The 25,079-nt window shown below is 38.2% G+C and overlaps 1 protein-coding gene across 3 annotated transcripts in view; it reads right to left on the minus strand.

Moving 5' to 3' along the window:
• The window catches only part of LOC100539565 (talin-2), a 77,118-nt gene that overhangs the window by 19,378 nt on the left and 32,661 nt on the right, over positions 1-25,079 (minus strand). For all 3 annotated transcript variants that reach the window (XM_019619428.2, XM_019619427.2, XM_010717310.3), the window contains exons 18-36: positions 24,563-24,730; positions 22,944-23,238; positions 20,875-21,041; positions 19,692-19,820; positions 18,451-18,564; positions 17,351-17,464; positions 15,890-16,024; positions 15,177-15,305; positions 14,470-14,572; positions 12,564-12,772; positions 11,833-11,952; positions 10,875-11,072; positions 8,766-8,905; positions 6,517-6,610; positions 4,650-4,739; positions 3,379-3,501; positions 2,203-2,346; positions 1,877-2,038; positions 912-1,052 (exon numbers count right to left, since the gene is read on the minus strand). In XM_019619428.2, the coding sequence (XP_019474973.1) occupies positions 912-1,052; positions 1,877-2,038; positions 2,203-2,346; positions 3,379-3,501; positions 4,650-4,739; positions 6,517-6,610; positions 8,766-8,905; positions 10,875-11,072; positions 11,833-11,952; positions 12,564-12,772; positions 14,470-14,572; positions 15,177-15,305; positions 15,890-16,024; positions 17,351-17,464; positions 18,451-18,564; positions 19,692-19,820; positions 20,875-21,041; positions 22,944-23,238; positions 24,563-24,730 (2,775 nt within the window). The remainder of the gene's footprint in view (positions 1-911; positions 1,053-1,876; positions 2,039-2,202; positions 2,347-3,378; positions 3,502-4,649; positions 4,740-6,516; positions 6,611-8,765; positions 8,906-10,874; positions 11,073-11,832; positions 11,953-12,563; positions 12,773-14,469; positions 14,573-15,176; positions 15,306-15,889; positions 16,025-17,350; positions 17,465-18,450; positions 18,565-19,691; positions 19,821-20,874; positions 21,042-22,943; positions 23,239-24,562; positions 24,731-25,079) is intronic.

Here is a 25,079-nt window from a genome sequence, read left to right on the forward strand (position 1 = left end):
TCAAAAACTACTTTACAAGTTTACAAAGACACCACTGAGCTGATAAACAGGACAAAGTAGAAACATTTCACTAATTGTAGACTACAGAGATATCATTTAACCAACTTTTTGTCACATAACTAGCAAGATCCAAGCAAGAGTATTCTTTTCACAGGAGTTACTTTGATTAGAATATTCTAATTGAATCATCATTTTCACAATTATTTTATCTCCAGTAAACTGGTAAGCTCAAGGATCACAGGATTGGAAGGCAGGATAAGATTAGAGACCCATAACATTTAGATTGCAACAGTTACTGTATTATCTAGTATTTCCAGCTAGTTCTGTGGTTTCCAACAGCAGGAAAAAGAAGTTGTAACAGTAACAATACATTATCTTTATTTTTACCAATGCTTTTATAAGCTTGAAGGATTTTTTCCCCTTAAAAATAACTTTTACTAGTTAGGATAGATACTAATCTGTTCTAGTTTCAGGGTTGAGGACACAACTCTCAAAAATACAGATAACCTATAAGAAGTTTCTCTTTGCAAAATGTCAGGTTTTTGTCATCATGACTTTGCATCGTTTTTGGAACTAAGAGAGCACAGTGACATCCATTCAATTCTTTGCAGAACTAATTATTCTTGAGGGAAAAGGGGAGGTTTATTACTTCATTGCACGGAAGCATCCAGCTAACAAGACAAAGAACTCACCCTTCCCATGTTACTTCACTAACACGAAGCTGCCAGTGCTTACTAGAGCATAACTCTTTTTATTTTACTGGTGCAAAATTCAACGCTGAAGGTTAAGCAAAAGACTGCAAAACATCCTAGGAAGATGGAGACATGTTTCAGGGCAAAGTCTCTACACTCCCTGTCTGCCAGCAGACAATGAAATCAGTGTCAGGATCAAACTGTCACATCCTGCCTTACCTCAGTGCTGATCTGTGCTGGGATGCTGACAAATTCTGGATTTGAAGCAAATGCTGTCAGGTTTTCCACAGCCTCTATCAATGGCGCGGTAGCAATTCTGCATTTGTTGCGATTCTCTTCAGAGAAATCACCATCCAGGGCCTAGAAGTTAAAGCATGGTTGAGTTCTGTGTGAATGGGTTTATATGCAAAATCAAATATGATAGTTTAATTCCTTATGAGTTTAAACTGTTGTGCTAATGACATTTGAAATTTGAAACTTCTCACAGAAACAACTCTGATGTGAAGAAGGTGATTTTAACCCTGCTTTTTTTTTTTTTAACTTAGATTATTACTGACCCGAAAGTTAACACAGCTGCTTTACTTCATAAGACTGAACAAGTGCTTTAAATCATAATCTCAGAAATACTTTAGTATGAAGGACCTTCTGTGTAACCTTCCAGGCTCAGGAGCAAAACTATTTTCACCAGAATTTCAATTGTGGATCAGCTAATGGACTCAGATTCATCAGTTCTCTATACCTTAGCAAGTATTACTTTTTGCTTATAAGAAGCAAAACTACCCCCTGCCACAACGGAGGCAGGTATCTAGAAAATACATGACCATTAACAGAAGACTATTAAACAGCAGCAACATAAACTACTCTGGATATTAAGCAATACAACACCATTTTAAACCTTCACATTCGGCTGTTTGCACACTATTCTGATGGTGCCAGCTCATTATGAACATCAACACACAACTATTTCATCTCATAATGAATAGGCCAGCTGCCTTTCTGTTAACATTGCCCAGTTCTTTCCATTTTGACTATACGACACAGCTATATCCCTTGTCATATTTTTCAGATCAGACCTCCAGAAGTGTAATTAAACATTTCTTAAAACATAAATCACAGGTTAAATGATACTGATAACTGTTCTGATTCTGAAGAAAAAATGCAGCATGATTAAGCAGCACTTGTACCTTGATAGTCTTAACCAGGTTAGCGGTGCTGTTTGCAACTTCCTTGGCAGATTGCACAAAGTGTCTCTTGGCAACAGGATTTGCTGTCTTTGATGAAGCAATGCGACAAGCATTGCACAGAGCAGAAGTATGTTTGGCCACAATTGTGGCAGCTGACAATACCTATCAAAATAGATGACACAAAACAAACAGACTGTCAGAACAGCATGACAGTTACTATACCCTAGCTCTGCAAAGCTACAGTTCAAAGCAGAACTCCTTTGCTTGGTCACAAACAAAATGTATAACCCAACAGTGACAGTCTCACCACAATCCTCTGGAATTACCTGTGAAGGACTGCTTGCTGGATCTACCAAATTCTGGCAAGCCATCTGGATTGCTTGATTGGCTCTAGCAAATTGAATTGGGTCAACAAGACCCTGCTGACCTGCCTGACTGTTGGGATCTGAAATGCCAACCAGGTAAGCAGCCTAGAAATCAAGAAAGGAAGAAAAAAAAAATCTATGAAACAACGCTAAATTTATCTTGTCTTTCTGCTAAGCTTGACATGTTGCATACGGTGTTTATTCAAAAATTATACCGAAAAGTACTATGAACACAGTAATACATCTCCAGAATCTGATGAAAACAGGACATTTCACCCACTACACTTCCAAAATTTGACTAGTGAAAACAAAACCATCCTGTTTACTTAGGCAGCTGGTCTCCCTGGAAAAGTTATTTTTCCACTTGGACAGTCAATGGAAAAGCTTTAACTATCATGAACACTACTAAGTTACTTACTGGATTTGCCACAGCTGGTGGTGGAAAGGGTTTTGATGAAGGCAGAGCAGAAAGTCAGTTTTACTTTTCTTCACTACTGTTTCATATGTAAAGCCAACAAACACCTCCCTGCATTCCTTCTCACCAGCCAAAGCCAGGACACAACAACAAACATGTGGCTGCGAATTGACCATCACATTTGTGGGGGTGGTCGTCAGCTACAGCTCAAGATGCCTTACAGCCAAATTTATTTTCTTTCTTAATTTGAGATTGTTTCATGCCTCTCAACAAGGAGAAATTGTCTGGACTGTCAAAACAGTGTTTGAAGATTGCTTTTAATCAACTTACATTATAGATAATACACTACCTATTACCTCCATATGTCGGTAAAGCAACCTAGGGTTAGATGAAGTCCACAATGAGACATTCTGTATTTGTGGAAATAAAAAAGCAGTTTCCAGATGCATAGCATGACTCCCCACAGCCTGATGCTTTACTGAAAGGGCTGTATCTGCTTTAATCATAAGGAAGAGGATCTCAAGAGAGCAAGAAAGCAATTATAAGGTCCAAACACAGTGACCATCTCTTGACTCTTTTTGGTTATTCAGACAGCATCTGCTTGGCCCAAATGAAGTAAATCTCAGATTCACACATGCATAACATCCACTTTCTTAAAAATAAAACAAAAAAAGCATACATTTGCTTTGCAGACTTCAATTTTACAGGCTTCAACAGCTTACCTGAGCTGCTGCCTCTGTGAGGCCGCAAAGAGCCTTGGATGCAACTCCAACACATTCTCCAAAGACCAAAAGATCCCCGGTTTTCGCATTCTGGGAAATGCCTGCCATAGATTCTCCAAGAGCCTCAGAAATTAAGAAAGGAAAGTAAGCTTCTCAATGTCTCCCTACCAGTAAAAGGCAAATGATTTCTGGTCCTGAACCAGCTCTTGCCCCACAGATCTGCTTGACTCAGCTTCTAGAAATGTTAGCTAATTAATAAGCTCATGGATTTGAGGACATTCTTTTGTGTGGTGTGAGGAATAAAGATACGCAGATTAACACTGTATTTACAATGCCAAGAACTAACACTGTTAGAGCTCTAGTGACTATGAGGATACAGAAATAACCCTCAATAATTTTTCTATCATACAATAATCATTACAGCTAGCCTGGCTCTAAGTAGGTTTCACAGATTTCAGAACATGACAACCATACCAGCAACTGCTTTCAACGCATTCTGAATCTTCTTTGCCCCTAAGCCCACTGAAACTCCCTGAAGGTGGAATTGCATCTAATCTACTGGGACCATCTGGATGTCAGAATGCACACTAACTCTTAAAGCATCTCACCAAATTCAGTTCATCTCCTTTTAAAATTCAAAATAAGATTTGACCACAACAGAACAGGAATGACAGACATATCCCCAATCCCTTAAGTATTCTCTTTTTCTTTTAGGGAACAAAGAATTTGAAACAATCCCAATGATTAAGTAATAAAAACACCAAAAGCAAAGCTTCTGAGCAAGATGTATGACATGACATAGTATGCTTAAAAATAACTTAAGAGATTCCATAAAGATCTTCTAGTGTACTGGAATATCTGGAGTGCTCAGAAATTTCTCTAAGCTGTTTCACACAGAACAGTACAATGGTATTTCATTACCACGGCTCCCATTTACACTCTGGGCATTTCCAATAGCTGCAGTCAAAACATATCATGATGTATGACATGCTGTATAGTGTCTAACAAACAGGAGAAGAAGAGAGGGGGAGGCTGTACCAGCACTGCATGCCAATCACATAGTTAAAAACGTTACCAAGGTAAAAAGCTTTGGAATGATGAATAAAATGAAACGACCTCTCTCATAGCCTGACCTCAGGCTAAGTTTTACCAAGGAAAGCAACATACATTTTAGAATAGACCGTGCTATGTTTTCAACATGTTCAATATGTATGTGGAAATGTATAATAATATACTTTACAATTGTCACAGAGATAGGAAAAGGAAGTTACCTTTGAGTTCTCCATTACACCCTCAATACAATCAAAATACGAGAGGTCGCTCACAGGCTCATTGGGGTTATCCAGCATTCCCTTCACTGTCTAAAGAAAGGGAAGAAACTGTGGCTTAGTGACATAGGCTGAAGTAGTAAGCTGAGAAAAACATACACCATCACAACTGTCCTTCTTATTTCAGTGTGGTCACAACTTTGTCTTCAGCAAGCAAATAAAACTACAGCCATGGAGAGCTCAAATACAGATGTACAAATGACACCTTAAATGCTACCCCACCACAACTGCACTGTGGTACAAACTCATTTTTGCACTACAAATCTGCTGGAAGTATAACCTTATGTAAATTAGCCTGCATTTGTTAAGACTGACCTATAGTCAATAACACTTGGCTGACATCAGGCAACCTGGTTTTGTGTCTATTCTGAACAGACTAATAAATGTTTTCAGTAATATTTTAACATCTAATAACTGGAATTAAAAGGCTAAGTGGTAGGAGAACAAGATATCATTAAAGTGCTGCCAAGATACAAAAAGGGCTGTTAAACTAAATTGCAACTTAATCACCTGATGGCCTCCTCCTATAGTTAAAAGGACCCAAAGCATAGTTCCCTCTGTCAAAAACTGCAAGTGTGAGATTTAACTTTTTTTTCCTGAAATGAATCTGATATCTAGAAATAAAAAAGTAAAAATTAGTCATATCTTCACTTAGAAGATTTATTTGCATAAAGTTGTAAAAAGCTACAAGCAACAGAAGACAATAATTCTCTTATGCTTGAAAAATCTGCAAGGTGCCTCTTTCCAAGTTTGAAAGGAGAAAACCTCTCCAAATACCAAGCAAAAATGACTTAGCAACCTTTCTGAAGAAAGTGAAGTCTGTATGTTGAAAAGATCCTAATATCTGTATGTTATGATATTCATCTTGCACATGAAGGAAATCTGGGCATAAATTTAAGCCATTAGATCTGTACCAGAATTCAACTCCTAAAATTAAAACATACCTACAATATTTTTAAAGGCTCAGACATCTTTTTCTAAGTTATAGCTTAGCAGTCTTTAAAGTCTAACAGCAATTAAAGTGTGAGAACAAGACGATGTGAAAAAGAGTCATATGTAGAAAATAATTTCCAGTTCTCACAGCGATTCCTCATCGTTGTGCCTCATCCTTACAGAACTAGTTGGGAAGTAAGCTACTTCCTGCAATATCTGCACTACTGTGGAAACAGAAGCCCTCAGAACATGAGGAAACAACAGCAGAACAAGTCAGTCAGCACAACTTCACGCTGACAGGTAACATGTATTTGAGATTGTTTCAACACCTTTGCATACTCTATGAACCTGCCAGCTGAAATTCTGAAAAAATTTTATTGCCTCCATGGAGGCCATACAGTAAGGTCTTCTCAAGACATTATTTCAGAATCTCCAGGAAAGACTACAAAACGTGCTGACAAACTATCAAGTCCAAGCTGAAATACACTGAGAGTCTAAGTAGCGCTGGAAGTAACAACCTGCTAAAAGCATAAAATCAAGGAACTGCAGCTCCCCCCTTCAGTGCACTGCTGGTCCTGGGAATGTCCAACCCGTTGTGACTCCTTTTTAATTCACAGTAATTATGAATAATCTTGACTAAAAACTGTACTTTCTGGGAAGCAGAGAAGAGGGAGAAGGAGACACGTCAGCAAATTTCACTCTGGCCAAAACCGTAAGAGGTTCAGAGAGGTTCTATGCTTACCTTGAATGCAATTAAAACCTCTGCCACAGATATCAAGTGAGAAGACAGTGACAGCAGCCAATCAAAGAAAACAGGGGAAAAACAAACATTTGGGGCCCATGTTCTTCAACAGAACTTTCTGGAATGTAGTAATACCTCCAGTTCTCTGAGTGCATTGTCACATTCCTTCTGCCCGGGAGCCTGCTGGGTGCACAGCGTGATGAGCTGGTTTATGCTCTCAGTCACAGCTCTAGGGAAAGTAGAAGGGAAAAGATATATTTTCAAGTTGAACTACTCTTCTTATTGAAGCTCTTATTTCAATAACTGCATATTACAATGCTTTCAAGCTTTTGTGTTCTGCTTCTATTTTTCTTCCCACAGTTTGGGGAATAACCCTGTAGTAAAATAACCGACGTAAAGACCGCTTCTTTAACAAGCTTTATAACGCAAAAAGACCTCTCACTAAGGCATTTGATAGTGATCAACATTTGAGGCAATTGCAAACAACTTAGATGTTAGTCCAGAAGAAACAGAAGCTCAATTTCAGTGACATTTACTTTGTGTGTCCGTGGCATTGAGGTTCCAGCTCACACCATGTGGACCTACTGGAGCAAACAGCTGTGCCTAGCAAACAGGCTGCTGGCGCCAAATACCTCAAATTTCTTTGAATACATCATATCAATACTTGGACCCTGCATGGCTCTCAGCCCCTGCCACAGTTCTAATTGTCTGAGGAAGTCAAGAGAAATGGCTCCAAGAGGGAAGAAAAGCCATTGAAAAGGGTAGGATTATCAATTAAAACTAGGTCAAAGGGGCAGAACAGAAAAAAATACAAGAAAATTAATCATAGCACTATAAATGGTGAGAGCAAAAATAAGTCAAGTTGGTGGGAAGAAGTTGTGCCTTGTTTGTTCATTTTCATATGATTTTCACAGAGAAGAGAAAGCAGAACTATTTGACCTGACCATATCACAACAGCAAAGAAAAGAGCCCTAGCAAACTTCGTCACAACCACTGCATTTGCAAAGATCTGAGAAGGAAAACACAGTGCCTAAACTGCACTGAATGCAATCCTATTACACTTTGTTGCTATCTAGTGTCCTTAAGAATGCAGACATACCTTCACACACGAACACCATGGCAAAAGAGACCATCTAAAGACTGTACTGCTTGTCCCCCCCTTTTTTATTGAATGTTCCTACAGAGGGAATATCAGTCTGGCAGAACCTGATAAACAGGTGGGCTTCACTAGAGACACTAACTACACTTATACTCCAAAGAAATAGGAATACTCCAACTCTAAAGCAGAAATCCATAGCAGTCTAGTGCTGTGCCATAAACACAGCCTCATGCAACTCCTTCATTTTAAGCAGTGTACCTTTGATTACCTACAGCTTGTCTAGAAGCCTACGTATTTCTGGGGAGCCAAGATGGATGTCAGAACATTTTTGTCAAGAACATAACAATAAAACAGCATACCTTACTTCTCAAAGTATTAAAAGAGTGGATTTTTTTTCTTTTTTTTAATTATTAGATATTGAAGAGTGATGATTCCAAGGTCCAGGACAAATATCAGCCTCCTTTTCCTTAAGAAAGCAACAGCCTCAACTTAATCACTTCCTCTTCATACTAATCTTTGAGGGAGTAAATATTTCGGAAGGCAATAATACTAAGAGCAACATACAAATTTCATTTCAGACATCAATCTGATACAATACTGACACTTCTAGGAAAAAGTGCTTCAGCAGTCTTCTTTCAGTTTTATATTTGAACATTCAACTAAAAGCCTTCGTAACAAAGTAAGTTCATTGGATAAAAAGACATGAAAAAAAATTTGGGAAAAAAGTAAATGAAAAGCGATTATCCAGTCAAAAACACTGAAAGGCAGTGTTATTTTTCAAATAAGCACTGAGAACCATGACCAAGAAATGGGGTCTTAGAGATGAAATTCAAAGCATGGTTAAAAATCTTTAAAAGTAAGGTTATCTTTGACCAAATAAATCTATTGTATCACCCAATCCTTTCAGGTCCTCTTGATCATATGCACTCCCATTATAGATAGCCACACTGATTTTTAAATACAGCTTATACAAGGACATGCATTCTGTTCTTTTCTTTCTTAAGGGCATCTTGCCAGAACACAGATGGAAAGAAAAGTAAAACACATTCGTTCCTTTAAAAAAACAGGCCAACTCTTCAACTAGTGATTACCTCCATCAATGCTAACAAGTCATGCCTGATAAGGAACTACCGCAAAATGAGCAGTTTTCCTAGGACCGACATTCATTTCAACAGAAGTGCAGGTTCCAACCACTCAGTAAACTGACAGTATCAGAAGAACATATTTAAAGAGCAGAGGAAAGCAAATACCTTAAGCAAAGCCTAAAAAAGCAAAGCATCCTTACCTGGCTGCTGCCGCTAATAGATTCTTGGCATTAGGAGCTCCAGGATCAACAGACAGAGACTTGGCAGCCAGTAAAAGCTTGCTGGAAGCCATAGAGATGCTCTTGAGGTTACCTATTACTTGAATCTGGTCTTCTTTCGTCTGAAAAGCCATAGCAGCATAACATTAAGTGCCTAGATTGCAATACAGAGGATGCAGAAACATTATTTGGAAACCCATTTTGTTCATCCACCTGAAATCACTGACATGCAAAGGGCCATAGTCCAGAGGAAGACATGGACCAAAGCCTTTGTTCATCCAGACAGGTGCCTCTAGCTCCATTCACATAACAGAACAAGAAACCCATATAACAAATAGCTTCATTTCTAACAATGGCAGTATTCACAAAGGAGCAGTGGAGAAACTTTACTACTTGTTGAACACAGCTTTCATTGTCAAGATTCTCACACATCTCTGCCTGGCACAGCTGATCCACATTACTCCATCAGTGTGTACTGTCTGTATTCTAACATCCCATGTAAACCACAAGCTCTCTCGCATCCAACTGGGATTACTTACACAGAAAGATTCCTCCAGAAAGTCCTCAGTTACAAGAAACTAAATTTCTATAAGCCTACTTCAGACCATCAGAACGCTTACTATTACCCATTCACTTTGTGCCATTGTTCAGAAATGGATAACCTTCACATGTGTACAATTACAGGGAGTACAGCAAAATCACAGCAAATAGCTAGAACTAGATTCTTCCTTTAGTCGTCAGTAGAAGTGAATTTGTTCCAATAGTCTGTTTAAGGTTTAAAGAAGCTGTCTATTACTCAGTTGATGTGAATAGTTTTTCATCTATATTTACATTCTACTCTGCTCCCTACTCTCATCTGGTACTGCTTCTGTACAGGCCAAATAACTAGGCATAGACAGAAGGCATTCTCTATTGAAAGATGTCACTAATTGCTAAGATCATTTTAATTCATTATGACAGCATGACAGGCAAATCCTGAAGGTCCACAATATCACCTGGAATTCTCCTTTCAAGAAGCAGCTTACATCATTGTTTCTACCTTTGCCTGCATCGAACTGCCTCAGATAAAACATTCTAAAACTTAATGAGAGATACTGGAGATTAAATTTCACAGAATCAGCTGGTATTCAGTATCTACCTCACTTCACAAATGTGAACCCAGTTATTAAGGTTTCATGAAGAACAACCAACAGTTACTGCCTGATCTCTCTACTCAGCATTATCTGAAACGCACCTGCTTTATAGAGGCACTTCATAGGTGGCTTTGAAGGACCAGTACACTCCAGCTAGTGTTTCTTTCAGAAACAATTTTTAGGTTTACAAGTTCTGCTTACTAACTAGGAACAAAAGAGCCTACAAATTCTTTTTACTACATCCTCCCTGCTCACATAATACATGACTCTACCTCATACACTGGCATTTGTTATGTTAAACCATCTCCAAAAGACCAACTAGCATTGTTCAGTATGCCTAAACCCAGTAAGATAATGAAGGAAACATCTTCATCTTCAAATGAGAACCCAGATGACTAGGAATAAACTAGATAAAGTAACAACATCCCTGAATGCTACTGAGTTTATCAGAACAGCACTCTTCCAGATTTTTAATCAGTAAACATCAGGTGCTGCTGTCACATGCATGGCACTTCTGCTCCTCACACACTTGTTCCATGCTGTAGTAGGTCTGCAGTACAAGTCTGGATTTTAAACACATCTTCTTGTCCTTCCACCTAACGCATTTGAACTGTAGCATGTGTCAAATGTTGAACAATGATTACATAAAATACGTTCCAGAGTAGTTCTACCCAAATAGAGGCAACTATTTCCATAACCTCTGAGAAGTTCAGCAGGTCTTCATATCTCCAGATATGCAGGTCATAAATCGGTTAGCAAACAGACCAAACCAGACAGGTGAACATTAAGTCACACTTCTGACTGGTCACAGAAACAAATACACAAATGTTGAGTTCACTCTGGATGACTGCTGCTGTCACATTTGGACACGCTTACATTAGCACATTGTACTGTGTTCCCAGGACAGCCTTGTTCCCCGTTAGCAAGATGAAAAAAAACAACAGAAAAAAAAACTTACTTGAGCTTGTCCAGCCATTTCAATACCAGCATCAAGAAATTCATCGAAATCATCACTGAATTTTCCAGATGCTGCAGCCAGTTCCCCACTTTGGCCCCGTGTAGCATGGACAACTTCTCCTGCTGACTGATTCAAATCTGCTGCTGCCTGATTCAGCTCACTCTGAGCTTCTTGAAATGACTTAGAGCTTGGAGGTAGCTGTAAGAGATCGAGAGCTGTATTACTGTCCACCGAATCACACTAGCTCTCTGTGACTGCAATGTTCAACACAATTCAAGAACACTAAATGCAAACAGCAGTGTCACAAACTAGAATGGAGTACTGCATCCGAATGTCGGCTGATTCAGTTCTGAAGGCAAAATATCCAACTACAGGATAGTCATCAACAAGGAATCTAGACAGTGAGCTGTTTCTTTCAAGGGACAGACCATTAAGCAAGCTTTTAAAGGGACAGATAAGATGTCAGTAATTTAACTAACTGGGAAATTCCAAGTGTTGAACTCAGTGGAAAAAGTCGGAGAAGTTTTGTTCTCCATGTCATTGCTCACTTCCACAAACAAGACTTCCAGAACAACATGCAAGTATCAGCAGTTCTTCGGTGACTAAATTTAGCCTTGACTTGATCTGACCAAGCAGCATTGCACAAACACTAACACAAAATTCCTTCTTCAACCACAGGGTAGCAGGATCACTGATAGATGAGACTGAGTTGCTCAAATCACATAACCTTTCAACAAATCAGCAGTGTTCAAATGTTTTTTGTGTTTGTTTTTTTTTTTTGCGACCCTTCTCTGCCCATTCCTGATAATGAATTAAGAGAACAGATTTCTTAAAACTGCATAATAAACAAACCATACATGAAGTATACTTCAGGCACATTCGCTACATAATAATTTGATACATGGGGAACCCAGATCAGCTCTTCTGAAATTTATTTTTATGGTAAAAGACTTCTCACCAAATCAACAAGGAGCTTCTTGCTAGACTCCCCAATACTCTTCAAAGCCACATCCACATCCTTTTGTCCAGGTAGACAATTCACACAGTTATTCAATGAGTGAGACACTGCTTTTGCCACCTACAACACAAGTAAACACAATTGCACTGAGAAAGGCCTAAGCAATCATTTAGCTTACCAACGGAGGCATAAACTATAGCCAATTTTTACAGTTCTGACCCCAAGGTCATTTTTGAGGCTTGCAAGCTCCTGGGTTGCACACCTTTAGTCTAGCAATCACAAACTATGCATACTCATTTGATAGGATTGTGTTGGCAGGGCAGCATCAGGAATAAAGGCTTCACCACCCCAGCTACAGGAAAGCCCCAGAAGTTAACCACATACTGATCAGTCTTCAAAAGCAGTTGCAGCACTTGTATAGAAAATGTGTTCACTTTTTGAGTATAACATGAATACAGATCCTTTTATTAATGGTGAGTTTAAAAGGTGTTTTGTCTTGCACTTAATTACACTTTTGCCTCCTTTGTTTTTCTGAAAGATGACTAAAATACACTTTAGCACCAACTACATTGTTTGATGCAAGACATTGAAAGCTGCTAGAAGTACCAGCCAGCTCTGATATTTCTCACAGCCTGATGTACTACAGTTTTTCTCTTACTGTTTAGTGCTGTATTCTATGGAATTTTATTGGACTGTCCACAATTCACCCAGCTGCTGAAGTCACAACTTACCTGGGCTAATCTCTGCTGACTGTCTGCGTCTCCTGGTGCAGCAAGGGCCTGCTTTGCCTCCTGAATAAGCATAGCAGAGCCTTCCATGACATCCCTTGCTGAATCCAACATTGCATGTGCTGCTACAGGGTCAGTAGTTGATGCTGCAACCCCACGTGCTGCCTGAGCCAACGTCTTCAAAGCCTGAGCAGTTTCTCTGGCAGCAACTCCTATGTTCAGATTTCATTGAGGAATCTATTAGTACTTTAAAGGCAATTCTTGTATTTTATGACAGCTAAATTTGGAGGTTATTATTCCACCGCAACACAGCATTCCAAATACAGTTTAAAAGACAACTTTAAAATGTGAACATATTTGAAGTATACAGCATCATTTGCTGAGAAAAATGCCTGCAGTGAAACCATGAAGTCAATATTATGCCCCAAAGAGGACGTTCTGAGGCAGCTTTAAATCAGTGGTCAAATCCCAGTGAAGCAGAGGTAAAGAAGAAAAAGCAAAAAATTGGAAATAAGAGTCCTACTGCAAGCTAGGGGAGAAAGTGATTGATGACTTCAAAGCTGCAGCATCTCTGCCACTCTGCAAAACATGACTTTGGGATTTTGGAGAATAGAGAGAAAAATGGCTAAAGTTCAAGCAATTAAAAGCTAAATAAAATGAGATTACTAAGGATAAGGCAACCTGATACCACATAATCCCAGTATGAATACACACTTATAAAAATAAATTCAGTCAGAGAATGTCATGTAATTACTTTCAATATGCAATGGAAAGAAACTTACTATCACAGCCATAGGCAAGAAGGAATGCTTAAGTAGTGGAGGTAAGCTATAAAGACCTTCTATCACTGATAAACAGCAGAAAACACTAACATTATTAAACGCCTTGCTCTTTTCAGTGCAAAAACCCTTTAACATAACAAAACACTATATAATAAAAAAAATTTCCCAGCTGAACCATTGTTATAGCTTGATGTTGAGGGTTAGATTCAGCTATTGGATATCAGCTGCAATTACCTGCATTCCTTATCAGATATCCAGTACTAACTTTCGCTTAACTATGGAACAGAAACAAGCCATCTTAATCCAATTAATGTGCTTCAAATGAAAGCAAATACAAGTTACATAGCTCTGATGCATTAACAATCAATGAAATCTTAATTGTTGTAATGAATTCTGTCAGTATTAAGAACATTCTGCTGAAGCATTTGCATCAATAACACAATGAAAAATTAACACGACGAAGGAAATGGAACATTATATCATTTCAGTGTAAACCCTTTTTTTCCCCATGTGAGAAACATTCCTCTTACTAAGTTGTTTTCTGTTCCTAAAACTGCAAGTACATAAATTGGGGCAGATAATGAAGAGAACAGACCAGAGTACATGTCAACATTCCCCACTGGCTTTTCCCCAGACTACGCGGAAGTTATATTAATGAGTCAGAAAGACTGGTTGCATTACACACGGGAGATGGCAACATCTAGTAAGACACAAACTGTCTTAGACATCACCAAACCATCTCAAGAATATGTTCACATCTTGTATAATCTTATATTTCAAAACACATCCAAAGACCCTTTCAGTCTTCTGAAAGGAAACAGAAACATTTCAGTGGTGCTGACATTTAAATTGAACTATATTTTAATTCTGTCCTTTGGAAAGAGTTTGTAATATATTTTTGAAAACAACAGATGTCTCAGTCTATTCTGATTATGTACATATAGCAGACTGCAACACTTTTTTATGAAGCACATTATTTACATTAGCAATCTGCTGAACTTGCCAAAATTCACTATCAGCATAAAGAGGTGAGCAATTCCTTCACTTCAGCAGTTTGTGATGAGAAAGCCTTCTAACAAGCATTTTATGGGAAGCAGAGTTTTCAGACACTATAAATAAAACAGTACCTGTGTAGTGCTCGTTGCCTTGAGCAGCACAAGTTAGTAACTGGGCCATTGATGAACCAACTGCTTTGGATGTGCTTCCCAGATCCTGAGCACATTTCTCAAGCTGTAAAAAATAGCAAAGGACAGAATTCTTTGCTTAAGAATATCTGAAACACACTTGCTTTCTAAGCAGTATTAAAAAATTCCTCTCTCTCCAAAACCAAACTTTTATCTCAGCTACAGGGCACATGTGGTTAGTCTGAAGACTTATTAGCATGTTTTCTCAGTTCATGTTGAAATAAAATTACATATAGGTCTTATAAACAATAAAACTAGAATTAAAATATCTCATAATTAGCAAGTGAAATAAGTAACTAAGTTTTTGGTGAGAATAGTGCTTTTACCAAATAAAACATTTCATAAACCTACCAGAAGATCAACTTGTAAGTTCTCATCTTTGTCCCCACTGAAAAGAAAATATCTTTTTGAAAGGACTACAACATGACTGCTAAACTGTATTTTGCTCAATACAGGAGGAGGACCTATATTCCTGTATTTCTGCTAAAAAATATTCAGTGTAGTAAGAATATATACTCTTAAAAAGAGAATCAGTGTAAAATCCTGCCAGCATGATCATTATCCAATGTCTCATGACATGTTTTGTCTCAAACATTTAAAATGCTAACAGTAACTTTGTTTTTAAATGAAGGATATCCTTTATTAATTACAGTTTCTCCTGGAAGAGGCTTTAACTGTCCATCCACAGCTGCCATCTTTGCATCTTGCAGTTCACTTTTGAGGGTCTGGACCGTATTTAAAGCAGAATCAATTTCCATTGGGCCACATGCTTCATGAGCCTATTCAGAAATCAGATCAATAGCACTGTTAGCACATGTAAGCCATTATAGAAACAGTAAATGCTTCACATACAATCCTTCCAGCATATCTATCAGTTTCATGACTTCAGGGGCCCCTATACATCATGGCTTCCAAACTACTGCACAATACCCTTAGTGTGTGAATAGACTAACATGCTGGTAAAAGCCACCACAGAATGCAATGCACCCAGTATATCCTCGCTTTCCCTAAAGAGTTTTCTTTCTTTTTTCTTTTTTCTTCTTTAAATCACTACATGAACTTTGGAAATCTGTATTGATGGGGCTCCTCTGTGTGTGCCCCCCTACCATCTTGCTGGTTCAGCAATGATAACATGAGTTTTTCAGTTATCTTGTCAGTTATTGCTCTCCTTTCTATTATTGCAGAGGAGCTACATGGAACTCAGAGAAAACTGTTGACCAAGAACAACACTGAAGCATAAACTTCCTGAGCATGAGTCATTTCCTGTTGGGTGCAGGGGGAAGACAGTGAGCCAAGAAGGAGTGAACCCCCTACCACTCCTTGGGCCATCTTGCTTTAGCTAATTAGAACTACTACGACCTACCTTCTGGGAGGCAGTCCGTAGCTCAGCTAAGCTGGTCGCAAGGTTCTTTGCACACTGACTTAGCTGCATGGCTGCTGCCTGGTCAGTCACAGTAGGTACTGCAGCTTTAGCAGATGCCACCATTTTACTTCCAGGCTGTCCAAACAAAAGCCAGGAACACAAATTTTACTAGCTAATTTTCTTGGGGTGAGACTCAGTATTTAAAGAACATGCTGTTTCCTCCATTTACACAACAGTGAGGTTTCTACATCTTCTGTAATGACCACTTCATGCACTGCTCCTTAACCATGCACCTCCTAGGCTGCAGTCTCCCATTCATATCATAACTCCACATTGCAGTGTCTGCTGCAGCAGGAACCATTCATGCCTTGTTGGGACATCAGTCACTTTGTAGTAAGCAATGTCCTGTAAGTACCAATGGCCTGTAAGTACTTGTGCAGACCGTGTGAAAACACTTGAATTTGCAGTTTTGCTGTTCAGCATCTAAGTGACATCTAAGTGCCCACAGAGGACAAATGGCAAATCTCTTTCAATGTTTCCAAATATTAAATTCTTTCAAAATCCCATCCATGAAGCAAGTAACACAAGCAATGATTCCACAGGGTTGGCTGCTTACATAATTAATGTACTTTCCTGATTCATATCATCACTGTAGTTCACAAATACAGGCACAGAGGAGACAGATCATTTCAATGATTCCAAAGTAACCACACAGCAAAATACAAAGAGTGACAATACTGTCATATCTCTGCTACATGGGACCATAAAGAACCTGCTAATAGCATTCAATGAAAGGGTTTATTTCCACTTCACTTTTAAAGGTATAGATGATGCCAATTAACAATAGTGTTAATACACAGACAACTCTTCAGTTTGTTTCCTGTACTGTCAACAAGATACTCAATAGTGTTATCAACATCCTTTCTCTCTTCTTTTTCATTTTATAACAAACAGACTCAAAATGCATGCTTTGAGCAGAAACCAAGATCTGCTACATCTGCAGGCTAATATCTAAAACCTGTGGTAATATTCCCTCTCTGTCATTTTTGAAGAATTCTGGAGATTGCTGCTGCAGCACCACAACTCTGGCTTCATTACAAATGGTTACGACAGCATCTGTTACATTCAGACCTAAGCTTAGAAAGATGCTGAACTGTCACCACCTTGTCCATTAAATTCTTTCTGAAAAAGCAAATGCCATTCAAATGAATGCTTCCTGTCTGCATACTCCAGTTTTCTTGTTACTTATATTCGAAACTTTGACAGTTTTCATTCGCCTCAAGTTCAACATGCTTCAGCTATCTGACCAAACTAAACTCTCCCTAGCCATGGCTCCCCATCTGTGATGAACTTCATTACATTGTTCTTATCTGTTTACTGCTTATTTGTCACAAATAAAAACAAAGAGAACTAAGAAGTGCTATTTGTTCTGACGGAATCTACTACAGAGGTTTACTTCACCTGAAGGAAGTTCTGGCTGGAGTTTATCAGAGCAAGCTGTGCACTGAGGTCTTCTGCCTGAGCCTGACTTCCTCTCACACCTTGCACCAACTGAGGAATGTGGTCTGCAACGTTCTATGGTAAACAAAGGGAGAAACAAAGCATATCAATATGAACAAACCCCTTGACATAAATCAAACTCTTTCCACATCCCCAGTAAGGATGACTGGTAAAATTCACAGATACAATACCCTTATGCCTTCACAAAATCTGCTTAGGAGTCCACGAAACTGAATTATTACATAACAGGATTTCTCAGAAACATTCCACTCTTATTTAGAAATATTTGTTTATGTTACTCAGTTTAAAGATCCTACAAGACAGCCAAGATTCTTCTGATTAGTTATGTGCTTACACAGCATTTAGAATGACTTTGTTTGCATGCATAAATGTTAGTAGGTTTTCAAATGAGCATCTTGCTTTAAGAAAAACAAAATTGAGCACCTCAGCCTACTTTTCCTTGGCAATCTTAATTACAGTAGAGCTGTAGCATTCTGAAACTTGCATTGTCAAAACATTATTCCTGGAGTGCCCAAACTCATGCTCACATTACTCCTTGTCTGTCCACATTCATCTTACCTTGGCAGTGCAATACTGAATGCCCCCCCCTCAACATACCAAAGTAGCCCACCCTATCTAATAAATCATAATCAGGATCAATTTAGAATAAATTGTAATGTATGGAGTGAATCAGCTTCTTCTTTCTTTTTAATTATTCATGCTAAAATAGTAGCTTCCTGAAACACAATCTTGAGACATACTCGAGCTCTCTTATTTATTTTATATTGTGGTTTGGTTCTCATTCCCCGCATAACTGCTCTTAAGAAGAATATGATTTTGCCTTCTATTACCCTCTCTTCAACTTTTACTTTTTTTTTAATACAATTTCATTAAAAACTACAAAGTAACATTTGTCTAGCATTAGTTAGAAACTAAGCTGTAAAATGTAGCATAAAACCAAAAGAGAACAGCTTCTTGACACAAGGACTCTGAATTTTAGCTCAGAACTATAAAGACACACTTGACTTCAGGTATTTGGCATTGAGTTGTGACAGGTTTACCTTACAGCTCTGCACAAGTTGCTGATGGGCTGCAGTGTTCTTATTTGAAACAGCTGCATTCTGAGAAGCTGCAATAGTTTGAGTAGCAGCAGCTGCAGCTTGTTTAGCTGCAATCTAAGGATGAAAGGAAACAGTTAAAAACTTAGTAGTTAGTGAGTAATTCAGAGTATGAAGTACTCTAAAAATACTGAGAAATCTTCTTCAAATGCCTGCAATTTTTGTTATCATCAACCTTCCCTCCTTGCAAAATTAAAAATTCCAACAACTTATCCAAGATGTTCCAACACATTATACGATACTCTTCTTTAACAGGCCCACTACATAAAACCACGTATGTAAGTTCATTCTCACCATCACACACTTCATTCCTATGTAAGGTGATCTGTATTATCAGGGCATTATAAAAATCACCTTCTCCATAAAGTTTTCTTGAATTCAGTTAGCAAATTTGAGGCATGATTTATTTCCTAAAATACTTCTGATTTTTTATTCTCTAGAAAGCAGCTTAAATACACTTATGAAAAACTGTTATTTAGTTAGATTATCTTGTTTGTCTAATCTTGTTGTATATAAATAATTTTCAGACTACTGAAAAAAAAAGCATTTTAAAATAGATATAATGAAAGATTATTTTTTTTAAATCTGTCTTTTCTACATTTCAGCTGAGAACAGGAAAATAAAATCTGGCCTAAAACCAAACTATGGATAAATTTCATCTACAGTGCCTTTCTTGCCTTGGCTCTGCCATCGGTTGCTATGCATCTTCTCAATTTTATTTCTGTGTTTTTTTTTTGATTCTGTGAGTGACTTAACATTTTATTTGGATATAGTGCATTTTGACATACCTTCATAAGGAACTTTACATGAAACTCTGGCACATATACTGATAAAAAGCACTAAAGGATATTCTGCGTCAGTGACAGATCATATAGATAATTAAAACAGTTTTAGCTCAGCTGTTTGAAAACTAAACTTTTCTGATTATATGGCTAAGCCACCATCAATTATTTTCTGAATCAAATGCTTACACCACTTTTACTACATCAGTGTTAAAAACTCTTCAATTTTCCATATCTGACAACTATGATGTCATATGCTAGCATTTTAAATTTCAAGCCTTGTATTCTAGAACTGATCTTACAGTGCTTAGCACTTTTCCTGAAGTATGCATTTCTAATTACTTCCACTTATCTAGAGGTTTATCAAAATAAACCGAAAATTCAACAGTATGTGTTTCCAACCTCTAATCTGTTGACAATTTTCTTCTTGATGGCATTTTGTGCAGCAGCATTTGTAGCAACCCGCAGTCCCTCCGCTGCTTCTCGCAGACGCTGCTGCTGATCCTCATTTTCAGGATTGGCTGCAGCTCCCTGCACAAAATTTTGGAGCAAAATCATCAGTCACATAAGCTGATCTTGAAGAGGTGAATATAGAATCTTTAGTTACAGTCTGCTACATTGGCCTTTATTTTCTTTATATTACCTTATCCAAAACTAGAACATTGGACTATGAGAAGAGGAGTTAACTACAAAACAAGTCTAAGCAGAAAAATTTGTTATGAAACGTTGCTCATGTTGTTTACTGATACTTTAGTACTTCAAGGAAGTGGAACATCTGCTTTGTATACTACTTTTTGCATCGTGTTCTACTTCAGATGTCTGGGGAAAAAGTTGTTATGTAAAAGGATGCTTCTGTGATCTGTAAAATACATTATATGAAAAAATGAAAAAAAAAATGATGGAGGTTTTGTCCATCTGAAGTCTGAGAAAGTACTGGAAAGTCAAGCTATGATTGTAGCCTGCCATATAGTTCTTCTAGAGGCCTAGGAGAATGGCTAGCCCGGATTTGTAAACACCTTTTGAGTACAGGATCTAGGTCTCAATTCAAGGAACAAACCCACCTTGTGAATTTAAATAAGTTTCTAGCACAGAAAGGACAGAGGAGTCTAAATATTTGCCTGTCCTGTGAGAGCAGACATGGAGTAGGGGCTGGGGAGGTGCACACAGGATACAACACTTACAACAATCCCTAGTCAGAGGAAACTGTTCCTGAAAGAAACAGAGGCAAAGCAGCACTGTTATGGCTTCTGCCAGTTGACAGAGATTGTTGTGGTTTTTTGTTCTATTTGAGCTGGAAGACTGGTAAAGGATTTTGCATCATAGTGGCCATGACTGGTGGTAACAGCTCAAACTAGCTTGGGTCATGACAACCCTACACACAGATCAGCAAAGCAGAACAGGAAGAGTTTTCAGAAGCAGGTAATTACCAAGCAGATAATTTATACAAACTTTTGGATACTCCATTAAGTGCAAAACACCTCCAGGACCAAAAAAAACAGTTTCTACTATAACATACTACATGCCTGCTCTTCTTTGTGCCTAACTACACCATTTTAAGCTGACAATTGCTTCAATTTCCCCATACCTTTGCAGCTTCAACCATGCGGGCTGTAGAATCTGCAAGGAGCTTTGCAGCTGCTAGGAGCTTTTTTGAGTTTTCCATGTCAATTTCTGCTTCAGCATCTGACCTCATTGCATTGACGAGATCTGAAGTTGCTTGAGCCAGCACCCTGGCCTGCCGTACCATTTCACCTATGATATGCAAATATGTTTTTACTGTCCTACTCTTGGCATTTGAGCTTCAGTTTCAGAAGTTAACAAGATGAACATAACGTAACATTTGCTGAAGTGTTCTTTTGATTTCGAAAAGCACAGGTAAGTAGTTCACAACTTAGGAGCTTCACAAAGTCTTGATGACAGTGTATGTGATGGAAACTGCTACAGGGGACATGCAGAAGAGACGCAGTATTTATAGTAGATAACTAGACAAAAAGCAAAATAGAGTCTGTCAAGCTCAGGCAGACTCTTGGCACAGCGAAGATTAACAATAATGCTCACAAATTACAGCCAAGATTTTACTTCTTTAATAAAAATTACCCCCTCTTGCTTATTCTTTTAGGGCATTTGTTTTGGGAAATTATCTTCTATCTAACAATGTAAACTAGACTAGGAGCTCTTTCAGGAAGGACTCAACATTAATAAGGTGTTTCCAGTCAAAACAACAAGGGGTGTTTGGGTCAAAGGTCCAATTATTTTCAAATTTAAAAAAAAAAATTAGAAAGAAAACCAAAGCCATATTTTTTTCAGGTGCAAAGCTGACGTGTGAGGCTACAGCACTAAATGTAGAAAATGAAAGCGTAGTAGCTATTACCAGGTATTTCCAAGTGTCTACTTTTGCAAGCAATGTTTTATCCAAATGTCTAACTCAGCTCCCATTCCACATTTTCTGCAGTTAACAGTCCCTTTAAATGCTTTTTGCTACAATATTAGGCCAGCAAATCAAACTTAAGGAATAATCTGATTAGTAGTGATATAGCAGTCCCAAGCCAAACCATCCAGATCATGATTGTAAGGCTACAAGTAATTGGAAACACCACCTGAAATCTGAATGGCTTTTACTAAAATCCAAGTCAGCAAGCATAACAAGATACTTGACTGTGAAAGGAAACATTACCAAGATTATCCTGTATTGCATCCTTCTGTACAGAAGCTGAATGGTTTATAAATGTCATAAAACTTAACACATTTCATCATTCATATATCTATAATTAGATTCCTTAGGATAGCTACAGAACATTACAATAAATTCCATCAGCTTTCAGTGGGAAGATTAAGAACAGTTTAGTAAGCAGCGCATCTTTTAAAAATCTTAATCAATCAGATTTCCCAAAGAAGCTTCTTCTAGGGGCAAAATACACTGAGAACTCAAATTACTTCCCTGCACGAGTTCCGCTAGGAGAGTGTTGCGCAGCTCAAATGAGTTCCTTGAAATAAACATGGGAAATAATCTGAATTTACAAGACAAGTTTAATTGGCTCATACTGGCAGTACCACAAATAAAACTGTGATAGTGAAGTACTTAACTTCCCAGCCTTGTGTTCGGATAACACAAAAGAAAAAGCAGACAAAAACCCTAAAAATCCCAAGAGATACCACAACTGCTTTTTAAAATTGATGCCAGTTTTAAACATTAAATGAATTGTATAGATATCAAATAACACTGTCCCTTCTTATTGATAATTCATCCCATTTTTAACTATTGAAGTTTCAATTTAATTTCTTACTTCCTTACTAGAAGGTCATATTGGGTCATTTAAATGTTACACACCTCAAGCCTGCTGGTTCTAGCAGCTGCACACTTTAGAAACATCATAAGAATAAGCACTCGGGTATCTGTCTACCTATTCAGAGATGAGAACTTGCTGCACAGTTTTGTTGAGTGAAGCAGTAAAAGAAAACAGGTGGAATACTGAAGTGACAGGTTAGCACAGCTTTCACTGTTGTTGAAGAATATTCATTCTATCTAGCACAGAGCTATGTGCATTTCACTGATACAATGTCATGGGTTGAACATCGACCTAGAAGTACAGTACTCTATTTGAAACGTGCACATCTCTGAATCATGAAAAGCTACTATCCACGAGAGAGACTTACCAGCATCCCCCATTGAACTGAAAATACTCTCCGTGACACACATGATGGTATCTGTGGCCTGATCATAGCGTCCAATAGGCTCTCCCCTGCTTGCAAACTGGCGGACATGCTGCAAGAGGTCATTCAGGGCTTGGCTGACAATGCTGGCAGCTGCACTGACCTGCTTCAGTAACTCAGTGTCATCTGTGGCAGCCTGGCAGGCCCTCACACAGTTCTCCACTGAACGATCCACCAGTTTTCCTGCCTCGATCAGCTGTTCCTGGCACACTGGAGAGCTGATGGTAGGACTCACAACCTGCATGTGGAAGGGAGACAAAGCATTCAGAAAACATCTTCTTTGCAAGTTTTCCAATTGCTGCTAAACAAAACATCTATTACATTACTGTTTTCCTTAGACAGAAAACCCTGAAGTTAGTATTTAAATTGGTAATTTCAGACATCTAAATCAGGAATCTAGGCCCTGGAAATTTATTTTCATTTAGGTGTCAAAAAAGGAGGCCGCCACTTCATTCTACATCTTCAGCAGCTACTGACTTAAGCAAACGCTACACAGTGGTTCTGGGTGGTAAGCAAGCACTGAACTCCTCTAAAATAAATGTACACTTGACACAATTCCGTACTCTGGAGTTTCAAAGAAAAAGGAAGTTTAATTGGAATTGATTTGTAAAGCCTTCTGATACCAGCCTCTTGTTTGTTTGTTACAAGAGAGTACTTGGCACAGACCAAATAGCATTCTACTCATGAAGTTACAAAGACAGGTAATAAATTCTGTAATCTATTGGAAACAATCCCCCTTATTTCATTCAGGCATACCTAGACAACTTTTAGCAATGGCAAAATTGTGTATATCTTCTTAGGAAAAACTGTATGCCACTGCCTATCTTATTCTGTACTGAAGAAATTTATAGGCAGTAACAATGCCAAGTCCACATAATGAAAATTCATACATATTCATTAAAAATCTCTTACAGCCAAAGCAACAAGGTGAAAATATTGAAAATGTAATAGTTAAAATGGGCCATTAGTTTTATTATGAGCCACCTGGATGTTTCAGAACAGCTGAATACCCATTTACCAACACAATCCTACAGAAGCAGAACCTGCAGATTTCACAAGCAGTTTCTAAAATAAGAATTGTAAATTGCTTTAATTTTTAATGGGAAGCAATTGTTGGCCAAAAGCAATTAAAACAGTTGAGCTACTGCAAAACACAGTAAATACATTTGAAATCAACATCACTAACTTAATTTTGATTAAGTTTTAGGTTATGTGAATTCATTGAAATTTTAGGCTTCAACAGAAAACTTGCATAGCCCCCCAGGCAAGTCTTACTTCTTATACCAATACTACTGAAGTTTGTCCTTTGCTCATTACCATCAATTCAACAGATGAGCTATATTATTTATGGAACCTTCTTTGGCGATTATGGCAGCACCTCACATCCTCTGGGCCACTCTTGGCTACACTTACAGGAGACTATTTATTTATCAGCAAGTCTGATATCAACTAAGTTTACAACTCTGATATTACCACAGTATATTGCCTGAGACTACCAGGAACATACAGAAGGATGCACCCAGACAGATGCTTTGCCACATCATTAACACTGCTAGCCTCACCTTGGCACAAGCCACAAGCTGGGAAGTAGAGAGTGCACACTGTGTAGCAGCAGCAATCACTCTGTTCTGCAGGACTGTATCTTCAGCAACCTGTGCTACATTCTTGGCCTTCAACACTAACATAGCGGCAGCATTTGCAACAGCTTTGGCCAGACTCATCAGAACATCCTAGAAAAATAAAGAGAAAACTCAGTCTTATAAGCATAAGAGTATGCTTTGCTGATGTAAGATAAAGTCATCTCAAGGTAAACAAAAAAAAATTCTATTCATTAAAACAAAATCATCACTTCAAGAAAGGCAGCAAACGTAGCTATTTCTTAGAAAACTGGATAAAACAATCATTGCTTTATTTTCACCATCAAATTACTGGACAAGTATGAACCATCAAACTTGAAAATGGCTAGGAGCCAACAGAAAACATGTAACAATTTGGGACATGGAGCTGTTCATCTTCACCTCTGGAGAATACAGTACCAGGACAGAAAGATCTGGAGTTTAGCATTAAACATGCTAAATG

The sequence above is a fragment of the Meleagris gallopavo genome, chromosome 12 (genome assembly GCF_000146605.3).
Source record: "Meleagris gallopavo isolate NT-WF06-2002-E0010 breed Aviagen turkey brand Nicholas breeding stock chromosome 12, Turkey_5.1, whole genome shotgun sequence".
Taxonomy (NCBI): Eukaryota; Metazoa; Chordata; class Aves; order Galliformes; family Phasianidae; genus Meleagris; species Meleagris gallopavo.